The 12,167-nt window shown below is 37.1% G+C and overlaps 1 protein-coding gene across 4 annotated transcripts in view; it reads left to right on the forward strand.

The window, feature by feature from the left end:
* The window catches only part of RBFOX2 (RNA binding protein, fox-1 homolog (C. elegans) 2), a 262,414-nt gene that overhangs the window by 229,881 nt on the left and 20,366 nt on the right, over positions 1 to 12,167 (forward strand). For all 4 annotated transcript variants that reach the window (XM_011978956.1, XM_011978958.1, XM_011978957.1 and 1 more), the window contains 5 exons: positions 2,835 to 2,927; positions 5,692 to 5,752; positions 9,797 to 9,850; positions 9,972 to 10,064; positions 11,217 to 11,349. In XM_011978956.1, the coding sequence (XP_011834346.1) occupies positions 2,835 to 2,927; positions 5,692 to 5,752; positions 9,797 to 9,850; positions 9,972 to 10,064; positions 11,217 to 11,349 (434 nt within the window). The remainder of the gene's footprint in view (positions 1 to 2,834; positions 2,928 to 5,691; positions 5,753 to 9,796; positions 9,851 to 9,971; positions 10,065 to 11,216; positions 11,350 to 12,167) is intronic.

Here is a 12,167-nt window from a genome sequence, read left to right on the forward strand (position 1 = left end):
TAATCTCTCTATCTCAAGATCATTAACTTAATCGCATCTGCAAAATCCCTTTTGCCGTGTAAGGTAACATATTCACTGGCTCCGGGGATTAGGATGTGGACAACTTTAGGAAGCCATTATTTGCCCTATTGCAAGGTCTGTTTATCTTCAAAGCAAATAAAGAAATCCTCTTACCTTTATGTTTCATACTAAGGAGTCCCAGCGCATCAACAAGGCCTTCTTCCTCCTATCACCCCAGGGAAAAGATGCTTATAAAGATTGCTTTATTTTTATATTTTTGGCATCTTGATTCGCATTTCCTTTGGTGTATAAGCATCTTTCTTTATAAAACACTTTTAAAACATTTGAAAGTGAAATTTTGTTCCAGAATGTTAAAGTCATTATTGAGAAAATCTTATTCAAGCAGACATTAATGTTAAACTTTGTCATTTGCTGACTGTAAAATTTCAGTGCTCATCATACCACCTTCCATTCTTTTGGATGCAGTTATCACTAATGTTCTTTCAACACATTTCAGAAAAGAAGGTTATGGAAGATATTTAGCAATTAGATTTGAAAAAATTATAAGGCTTTTAGGACTAATATCATTTAGTAAATAGAATACTGAACTGAGATTTGAAAAGGCTTAGAATTTTCTCACCATTAGCTGTATATCCTTGTGTATTTAATCTCAGTTTGACTCAGTTTCTTTACCTTCAACATGAAACCAACATGTCTATTCTTTTTACTTCATGGTTATATTTAAGAAGACAAACTAGTACGTATATTTGTATGTGGGTGTGTAGATATAGTCATAATGCTAATATCAAAAACCTAGGTCTTAGTTTTCATATAACTTAATAGTAATCCAACTATTAATTTACAATGTATTAATTTAACCTAAGTCATAAAATATATGACTGTGAGGACCAGTTGAAATACAGCCAAAATTCTTCTAAAGTGTGATATTAAAATTCATCACTCTCTGTGACCTTTCTTTAAAAGTTTGACTTTCCTGTTGGAGGACTCACCAGGATTAGAGAACTGGCAGCTTGTCTTCAGCAGGTGCTAGTGTAGATGACAAATGGTGTAACTAATTATTAATGTGCGCCCTTTTATACCTTGTGGTGTCAAAGTGGCTATAAATGTTGATATCAACATTTCATTTATGAAAATATTTTCAACAAACTTATACATTCTTTAGGAGAATATTAACTGAAGTTACCAGTAGTAATTCTTTCCAAGCAACGTACGTTTTAAAATCTCCATCAGCTTAGCGTTGCACTTTCAAGGGTATTTGTGATGTCCAAATTGTGGGTAGAGATCATCCATTGGAATTCTCCAAAACGCCACCCACCCACATAATCACTTAGAATGCTGAGTTACCGGATCCTTCAAAACAATAGAGTTGCTTTTATAAAATCTTATTGAGCAACGTGCTTTGTTTACCGTGTCAGTTAAGAACATGGTTTATATAGAGAGAAGTATCCTCATGTTATTAAGCAGCTAGGCAGAACTTCAATTAAAATTAAAGGGTTCTGGGTTATCCCATAATGGAATGTTCAAAAAATGCTAGCAGGACAATGAAGTTATTGGCAAATGAAGACTTTGCAGAAAATCCTAAGACTTTACCACTTTGCAGATATAAGCAGCGTGGAAATTGTTTGTAAAATTACAGCTGCAGAGTAGAACAATAAGAACAGAGCAACTAGAATGAAGTGAATATGATGTTTTAGGAAAGTCTTATAAGTATATAGTAAACGCTCCTAGTGTTAAAATTGGTAGTACGTGAACGTCGGAGTGAAGGTAGTCAACTCCCTGGTGTCCTGGTTTGTCTACTTGATGAGTTAAAGCTCCACTCCATTTTTGTAGTATCTTGCAAGGAACAAATAAATTAATCCTAACTTATTGTACCAGCTGCACTGCTGTTTTCCAATATCCTTTTTCTACTGAATAGTGAATAACTGATGTCACTAATGTAGATCTCGTTCCCATTGCCTGTTGACTGTTCCTTTTTTCTCTATATATAGAAAGTTACTACTACCTTTAATAGCAGATATAAAAATCAATAAGTGAGTAATTTAGGCGAATTTGGGTTAGCAGTTTTCTGAAATTCAATTGAACATATTTTTACTCTGAGTGTCAATCTGGTCATTTAAAATGGGCATTGAAGAAAAGTTATAATTGACCACTGCTTAGCGATATTTTTATTTGCTTAGAAGAGCATGAATGCTTTCCTCTTCCACACCCAGTACATACAAAATTATACAACAACTATGTCCTAAATTATCCTGTTCCCAAAGGAATAGTAGTGATATAAGCAGCCGGCAACGTGGGGCTAAAATGATTAGACCTACTTTAAAAAAAATCTCATTGTGCAACGTTGAACCTGAATGTCAGATTTCATGTAGCAGTTACTGGGAAATAATGGATTTGGGATGTCAGAGAGTCAATTTAATTAAGCCTTTTTTGGTATTACATAAAGGGGCATGTATATTAAATTAATAACATGAATTGAGAGAGAAAGGTAGAACGTTAAAAAATCTTCAGATTCTTGGTTGAATAGTTTGACCCAAGTAACTCTGTACCTTAATTTTGGTCTGGCCTCATATGCTTTATGTTTTATTTTATTGTGACATTGCTGTTAATTATTATTATTACAGTTCTTTATTCTTTTATTGGATTTAATTTCCCTTCACAAATATGCATGGACCAAAAATGTGACTTTGGGAGACTATTGCTGAGTTGTTGCTGATGTCAGTTTCATACTATGATATTTTTTCTCTATTTACCAAGAGATCAGTATTTCAATATAACGATGTGCATGTTTTCCCCCCTTCTCCCGCTGCATGCAGGGATTCGGGTTCGTAACTTTCGAGAATAGTGCTGATGCAGACAGGGCCAGGGAGAAATTACACGGCACCGTGGTAGAGGGCCGTAAAATCGAGGTGCATGTCTTTAATAATTCAATTTCTGGTTTTATATTTTTATTTCTGTTTTTTCGTATTGCCTCACTTATTTCACATTTGGAACCCTGTCTTGTGTGTGCGTGTGCACATGTATGTGTGTTTGTATCTCTGTCTTCACCTTCTTGCACTAAAATGTATAAAAGTAACACTTCTATCTGCCTCCCTCCTCATTTATTGGTTGTTTGGGGGTTTTAATTTTGACTTTTTGTGTGTGCGTGTGTGTGTGTGTTTTTCATTTATGTTTTTCCTTCAAAATGTTCATCCTTCTGCTCTCTTGATTTTTTTCCTTTGCTTCAGTTTGCAGTACTCTGAATTCCTGTGATCAGGCCTAAGCAAAACTAATGTTAAATTGTCTAAAAACTATCCAGTTTATAACACTGTGTTCTATAATGAATCAAGGGGCCAGCCAATATCCTCTCTCTTGGGAGGCCAGTTCGCCTCTTTGTGCACATGATAAGCACGGAATAGAAGATTCTAGAGATTGTGGGGAGGGAGGAAATAATCCAAAACTCATGTAGTTTTTGAATATATCTAATATCAAGAATTTTGATATCTAAATTTTTATGGATAAAATTCTTAAACAGAGGGTTTGATGGCTGGCTGGCGAATGTACTGTGATGATGACTAAGTCTGCCACCTGGTATTCACCAGCCCTTTTTGATAACACATCGAAGGTTAACTGGCTCCTTTCCCCTTTCCCAATTTTTTAAAGTATTAAATGTAAAAGCCACCATTTTGAGTAAGATGTCTGCATATTTTGCTTTTTTTCCCCTCCTTTCCAATGGTTTAGCATTTAGGGCCCTTCACTTGACTCACTCTTTCCATGGTAACTATACACAATGCTGGCGATGGTGCCCGTTGGCGGTAAGTGAAAAAAGCACTAGAGAAGAAGCTTTTAAAAATGTAATTACAAAACAATTAAATAAGAAAGAAAAAGTCCATCTGCCATCTCACATTAACACTACAAAATGTGATTTGACTTGTTGTTCCTCTTCCTTTTCCTTTCCCCCTTTTATTTTCAATGCTGTTGAGTAATGCCGCCTGGATTTTGGATGTACATATTGTTTTGTAGCAGTCTGAGCTGTTTGATTACTGACTTCATGGTGATTTTTTTCCCCTTGCACATCTTACTCAGAGTTACTGAACTCCAGTTTGGCTGGTTTTATTAATGCACTTCCTGCCCCTACATCCTTCCCTACTTTTCCTGTTTCTCAAATCCCCGTTTGTAGCTCTGATTGTTCTTTCTTTGCCCGTTACACCCTTCCTGACTTTCTCTTTTCTTTTTCCCTACCTTATTCTTTTTCCAAATCCTTGCTCCTGTCCTTTTCCCTATTCTTCCTTTCCCATCCCTCAGTTACACGCAGCTGTTGGTCTCTTTTGCTGACGGGTGGTTTCTGATTGGTTCTGGCCATTTTTCCTTTTAAGTGCTTGGTTGCTTTCTGCTCCAGCAGCTGGTTTCAGCTCTTGCTCCATTCTAATCCTTGTCTGTGAGAACCTTGCTTTTCACTTTCTCCCCTCTTTCCAAAATTTATTGTTTTTTCTTTCTTTTATTTGTGTGTGTGTGTTTTTTAACTGCATGCTCTCAGTCTCATCATTGTTGTATCCCATTCTTTCTTTTTAAATGTGAAATGTTTATATTATTTGGTGGATGAAACTAGAGTAAATGGAGTTTCAGGCTCTTTCCTCATGTAGGGGAAGTATCACTGTACAAATCTCAAAAGACATAGGACGTTTTTTTTAGTTCTAGTTCTACCTAAAATTGGTCTTTTCATCACACAAATTTATTACCATACAAATTGAACACAATGTAAATTTGAAGAGGCAAAAATAAGACATTTCTATTTTATGCTTCTTTTTTCAATTGGCATGTTTTATGACCTGACAACACAGTGTAAGTCAAGTTCTATGGTGGGGCTTTACCCTCCTTGGAAGAGCTTTGAGGCTGGTTCTGTCACTGGGCTGCAGTATGCTGGCATCTCAGTTCCATTCATCTTTTCTTCAGCAGCACCGTCTTTGTAGCGCCTGCTTACTCTCGTACTGAGAATGCTTTAAAATACGCAGTTCTGTAATGAGGGTGGAGAGTGCCATAAAACAAAATAAATAAACACTTGATTTTCTCAATTCTTTTAAGTGCCTACTTTAAAGGCTTTTTTAAAAGTTTTGTTCCTGAGTTGATAGACCATGTAGTCTAGAAAATTCAGAATGGTCCTGAAGGCTGTCAACATGGGAATCTTAGGTTTCTATATTTGTTTACTGACGTCAGACAGTAAAAATCTCGGACAGACGTATTTAAAATGCTGAACATTAGGACAGGTGAAATCAGATTTATTTTATCACCTTTCCATCAATCTGTTTCATAACCCATGTGGCAAGCCTCTGTTTTATTAACAAACTTCAAAGTGAATTGCTAATATAGTTGTTTCCTATTTACTTTTTTCTATGTTTTCCTTAGTGCAGAGATTTCTCTGTTTAAAAGATGTCCAAAGATTTTGCAAATGTATTGTCTTTGGAGTACTGATATTTGGAAACCGAGAAACTCATTTTACTCTTGTTATCCTGATTTAATAAGAACTTTAATTAAAACACTATATATTAATATTTTATATTGCTGTGTTAATTATTTAAGTCAATGCTCTCAGAAATTTGCATTTTAAACTAAGTACTATGTTACTGGATGTGCAACTTTATGTTCCCTAATGTGGTCCACTTCTTCCCTGCCCTTTTTTCTCCTTGTTATTTTTAGGTGAATAATGCTACAGCACGTGTAATGACCAATAAGAAGATGGTCACACCATATGCAAATGGTAAGAAATTATAAATCATCTTCGAAAGAGTGTTTATTCTTCTGTAAATATATTAAGTTTTTATAAACTTCTAAGAATCTTTATTTCAGTCTTAAGACAGTTTAATTTGCATTGAAGGGTCTCTTTACCTGGGAGAGTATTTTATGTTTACAACATAACTTTGTCATTACAATTGAGCTGTGTTTTTTAGGTATTAAGGTGTTATGTTCTAAGTAAAGTTCATCTTTTACACAGTACAAACATGCTATCTAGTTGCCTACTAACCCAAATTGGATCCCACCTGAGCACCTTCTTTTTCAGGTGCTGTAGCTCTTTGTAATATGTTAGACTTGTCCGTAATACCCCTGGATGCCCACTGACTCTCACTTCTACTTCTGACTCTCATTCATCTGAGCATAAGTGGAATAAGTTATGATTTTGGACCCATTGCTCTCCTTAAGCCTAGAGGTAACAGCCATGGGTATGGTTGTATGTGTGCCATTTTCTATTTCATGATTACATATTATATAGTAAGGTTTATAAGTGTTTCTCATTGAGAAGGAAATTTTCTATGAATAATTTGTTACATCAGTTACCAAATTTAATCTAGACTCATGGTCTCTGAATAAGATGGAATATAAATTTAATCTGTAACCCAGTGGTGGTTTTGCAGACTGTGTTGTGCAGAGCCAGTTTGGGGGAGAAAAAGGAAACCAAATTGATTGAATCCTAAGATCTCAGCTGTACTGTAATCTGAGCAATTTATGGTTCTGCATAAGATTTTACTAATATCTAGAATAAAGGGGGGAGTGTCTGCTGCTTTTGTAAAAAGTTTGAACCTACTGTTAGAGTGTGGCTGTATGTGCCACTAATGTCTTAAGAAGAAACGTATTGGTATTGACTATATCCCATAAAGTCTTCAATAAATATATTTAGCCCAGCTTTTCACATAGATGATACAAATTTATCAGCATAATTTGCATTTTTCCTACTCCTTTTATTGGTATGATACCACTGCCTCCCACTTTAACTTTTATTTTCTTTTCACTGTTCTTACGAAAACAAGTCTCTACAATTTTGATAAAAACTCAAAGTAAACAAAATAGAAAGGAGAGGCAAAGAATGTCAAATTTTCTTTACTTCTGGGAGAAATACTGTGACAGAAAGAGCCTCTGACTGGAATTCAGAAAACAGACATTCTGCTTCTAGGTTTGACATTTTATTTACTCCGTGACAGTGGACCAGTTTTTTAACCTGATTCTGTTTTCGTATTTATAAATTAAGACCACAGATTTTTGGCACCAGGATTTTTTTAGAAATTATTGAAACTCAACCCTCCCAGCTTATTATTAGGAAATGAGACCCAGAAAAGTATAATATTGACCTCAGATTGCAGATGTGGTATCTGTTTTACCTTCCTCCTTGGGTTTTGTGCAGGTCAAAAGACATTTGTGAAAATACATTATAATTGTCTAAAACTAAATATATTCAAAGTATTGCTAACGGCATATCAATATACATCCATTATATTAATTTTTGTTTTTGTTTTGGGAGAGAGTCTCTCTGTCACCTAGGCTGGAGTACAGTGGTGCGACCTCAGCTCACTGCAACCTCCACTTCCTGGGTCCAAGCAATTCTCGTGCCTCAGCCTCCAGAGTAGCTGGGATTACAGGTGTGTGCTACCACACCCGGCTAATTTTTGTGTTTTTAGTAGAGACGAGGTTTTGTCATGTTGGCCAGGCTGGTCTCGAACTTCTAGACTCAGGTGATCCGTCCACCTCAGCCTTCCGAAGTGCTGGGATTACAGGCTTGAGCCACGGTGCCCGCCCATTATGTGGATTTAAAGGGAATGCCCAGGAAATAGTGCCATTGGTAGGAAACAAAATTTTTTTTTTTTTTCTTTTTTTTTTTGGAGACAGAGTCTGGCTCTGTCGCCCAGACTGGAGTGCAGTGGCGCTATCTCGGCTCACTGCAAACTCCGCCTCCCAGGTTCACGCCATTCTCGTGCCTCAGCCTACTGAGTAGCTGGGACTACAGGCACCCACCACCACACCCGGGTGATTTTTTGTGTTTTTAGTAGAGATGGGGTTTCGCCGTGTTAGCCAGGATGGTCTCGATCTCCTGACCTCGTGATCCTCCCGCTTCAGCCTCCCAAAGTGCTGGGATTACAGGCGTGAGCCACCGCGCCCTGCCAAAAAAAGTTCTTTTTTGAAATATTATTCTAAATTAATATTCAGGTTTAGTAGGCAAATATTATTCTAAATTAATATTCAGGTTTAGTAGGCAAATATTATAAATTAATATTCAGGTTTAGTAGGCAAATATTATTTTAAATTAATATTCAGGTTTAGTAGGCAAGAAACCTTCTGCTATTGTGTTAAAGGTCCTAAGGAGAATGTGTTGGGTTTGTCCTAATGAATTCTCAGTCAGCATTCTCATTTAGGTTGGTTGGAATCTCTTAATTTGTGCAGAAATGTTGCACAGTATTTGTGTAATTTGATATTGCAGAATATTTGTGCTCTTACAATTCAAGTGGTATTTGCACCCAAATTTTGCCAAAATTTTATGTGGAATATTGAAGAGACATTGCATTTTATGAGCACATAAAATGATGAATAAGAGGTTGGATTGAATCAGAGTGAATGGATTTTCACTTGAATAATGTTTTGCTTACGGTCATTTAAATCTGGTAATTTCAGTAATTCTTTTGAAAAGGCCAGTTGTGGCTGGGTGCAGTGGCTCACACCTGCAATCCCCAGCACTTTGGGAGGCCGAGACAGGTGGATCACTTAAGGTCAGGAGTTCAAGACCAGCCTGGCCAACATGGTGAAACCCCATCTCTACTGAAAGTATAAAACTAGGCAGGCATGGTGGTGCGTGCCTGTAGTCCCAGCTACTTGGGAGGCTGAGGCATGAGAATCACTTGAACCCAGGAGGCGGAGGTTGTGGTGAGCCGAAATTGAGCCACTATACTCCAGCCTGGGCAACAAAGCAAGACTCTGTCTCAAAAAAAAAAAAAAAAAAAAGAAGAAGAGGCCAATTCTGGCCCTTTTCTTTTCATTCGTATATTTATAGAATAATGTGGCACAATGCTAGGGTCTTAATATAAAAGAAGACAAATGAGTCAGAAAAATAATGTAGAGTATTTTTGCTTATTATATGTAAAATTCAATTAATAAAATAAAGTTTTCATGTGGAATTCTACTTTTATTCACTCTCAGTGAGCAATAATACATTATTCCTTTTTAAAATATACTTGCCATATTCTTATAAATATAAAAAAGGGAAAGAAGAAATAAAGTTGACATTAAACATAATGTTATTTGGAAACTCTTAATATTTATAAATATTTAAGGTAACATTCCACAGTATTCTGGTGTTCTTTAACTAAAAAGTCTGATTAACTTAAAGGTGATTGTTACACATTAGAGCCTCAGAAAACATGCACTGAAGTTGGGAATGTACTTTGAATTTTATGATTTCATGTCTTTCATTTTTTAGTTGGTGAACCCTAATAAAATCCCAATGGTAAATCCCAGTGAAAGTGGATTTCAGTTTACCTGGAATACCAGCATTGACTCAAGCATGGAGTCAAAGATCTAGGTTAAATTTGAGTTCAGCCCATGGATACTTTTATTAAAACACCTAGAGTAATAAACAGGGTTAAGAAAGTGCATCACAGTGTGGTACAGAATGACATATAGTCGGCCTTCTTTCTTTTTTTAAATGAAGGATAGGTCATCCAGGGTAATTCTGTGAGAACACTGTACCAAACTCTAGGATTTATTTCTGTTTATTTTTTCTCCTCTCATTCCCTCTCCATCTTCCTCCTCCTAACATCATGACCCCTGCCAAGCCCCCCAACCCCAACCCTTCATTATCTCTTCACTGTGTGCTAGTTCTACTATTGTTGCTCTCTCATGTAAACCCCAAGCTGGAATTCCAAAGAGAAGTTGGTAATAGGCAAAAATAGCCCCAGAGATGGCCGAAGCCAACTTGACATGCATTGATCATCCCTTTCCTCAAGTAGTCTTAAATGCTCACCCTCCTTTTTGTGTGTTTCAGGTTGGAAATTAAGCCCAGTAGTTGGAGCTGTATATGGTCCGGAGTTATATGCAGGTAGTATTTAAGTAAATGTTTCCACTTGTGCTATTTAATTGTAATAGCATCTGTTGTTTTTCAATTTGCTATTCCTTTTTAATCTTTTTGCATTTTTTAATTTTTTAAAAAATCCAATCAGCATCCAGCTTTCAAGCAGATGTGTCCCTAGGCAATGATGCAGCAGTGCCCCTGTCAGGAAGAGGGGGTATCAACACTTACATTCCTTTAATCAGTAAGTAGCCTATGTTGGCCTGGCATAGATTTTGACTATTGTGAGTGAACTGTCATGTACTGGGGGTTTTTTTTTGTTTGTTGTTTTTTTTCCTAGTATAGTACATAACTGAAATGGAAATTTCTTGAGAGGGATGTTAAATACTATCCCAGTGCCCTGTCCTGCTTTATCTGTGCTAGAATTTTCCTGACCAAATATTAAGATGGCACAAAGCAGAAATAGTTGGAAAAGGTAGAGGGGGTAAGGGCATATGAAGAATATTTTAGTCTGTACTTGATGATAAAGAAAACAAAAGAAGCAAGTATGTGTAGAGCATATTATACATTTCCTTGGCAAGTCAGCCACAGGTTCTCCAGCAGAGGATCACTTAGAAGTACCTTCAATATTATTGAGTATTATCAGCTCCCTTGATCTCTCTAAAGTCATTTTGACCTGAGCCATTTTACTGCAGCAAGAGGTATAATTAAACAGGACTCAGTGGACATGGAATCAGTGTCTCTGCATGCTTTCCAAAGGACAGCACACTTAAAATCGGCTCTTAGAAATTGTCTGCCTCTTTAAAGGACAGGGGAGGAGTGGTTTCCCCCACCTTACATTTGTGGATTAAAATGTTTTAAATAAAAGAATGAAATTGACTAATGAAATGTCTAAAGACTATTATGTACCTTGGAGGTTGGTACCATGTAAAAATCTCAAAAGAATGTTCTTTTGAGTAATAATTATTATGTGCACATAGTAACATTTGGAAGCAGGGTTAATAACTGACCGGTTGAAGAGTTTATGTCAATCTGATTTAGACTGCCCACAGTAATTTGTCTCTTATGATGGCAGTCATTCTCAGAGCTTCTTGACCTGTTTCTCAGCAGCTTGCATTGTAAAGCCGAAATTGAGAAGGAACAGAGAAAGCTCACTCAAGATTTGTGCTGAATGAGGCATGGAATCTTTTGCTTTTGCATGTGGGGTCTCTCTTTCCATTTCTTCCCCACTGAGAGACCCAGGGTAGAAGGTTTATTGAATGCATGCCACCTTTTCAAAAAACATGTGGTTTGTATCTTTTCATCTTTTCTATCATTGGTTCATAGCAAGTTGTGACTATGTACCCTCTATTGAATGCAAGTTGAAATTTCTGTCATATTTTGGGTCTCCCTTTAGTTCCTGGCTTCCCTTACCCTACTGCAGCCACCACGGCAGCCGCTTTCAGAGGAGCCCATTTGAGGGGCAGAGGGCGGACAGTATATGGTGCAGTCCGAGCGGTACCTCCAACAGCCATCCCCGCCTATCCAGGGTAAGCATTAGATTCCAAAATCAATATGTTTCTAAAATAAGCAGTTGGACCAAAAAAGAATACCATGGCCCTCTCATAACTTCTGGGATGTTGCCGTGTCACAGAGTAAACATTCAATGAATATTTGCAAATTGACAGATTAGATGACAAAAACCAAAATATACCATCATCAGAATGTAACAAACTGTCAATTCATTATATAAGTCTTCATTTTGGCCACCTTAAGCCCTCATGGTAATGGCTTAAGACAGTAGCCAGAACTGTCTTGTGTTTACTAGCAGTGTGTTGGCATGAAGTTCACTCAGCAGCGCACGAATATGGATTAACATTACTGCAGAGAACCAAAAGAGGAGCTCGAGATTGTAGTACAAGCCTGCATCTGCTGTGTTCACCCCTTATCACCACCCCGTGTTGGGGCGGAGGCTGTCACATGTGTCCTCCCCTTTGGTTTCACTGCCTGGGTGGTGAGCAGCAGAGCTAGTTACCCACAATGGATTTGCTTTCTTTGTAGGAAACGGATTAAAAGAGGTTAATTCTAAGATGAACCAAGTCCAATTGAATCAAGGGAGAAAGGGAGAAGTAGGAAGAATTAACTGCAGTTGGCTTCTGAATGATGGTAAAACGACGACTGTAGCTGAGCATCCTTCACCGTTTGATTTTTTTATGGAGGGTGTCTCATGCAGTGGAATGATTCCATAGCAACAAATAAATCCTTTGCTACTGAATGGGGAAAAGGAGTGAAGATGGCAGGTTTTGTTTTTAGGGGTTTCTCAGTGTCAGCCTAAAATGTAAATTTTTATAAAGAGTGGTCTTTCCTC

Source organism: Mandrillus leucophaeus, unplaced genomic scaffold, assembly GCF_000951045.1.
Source record: "Mandrillus leucophaeus isolate KB7577 unplaced genomic scaffold, Mleu.le_1.0 Scaffold2, whole genome shotgun sequence".
Lineage (NCBI taxonomy): Eukaryota > Metazoa > Chordata > Mammalia > Primates > Cercopithecidae > Mandrillus > Mandrillus leucophaeus.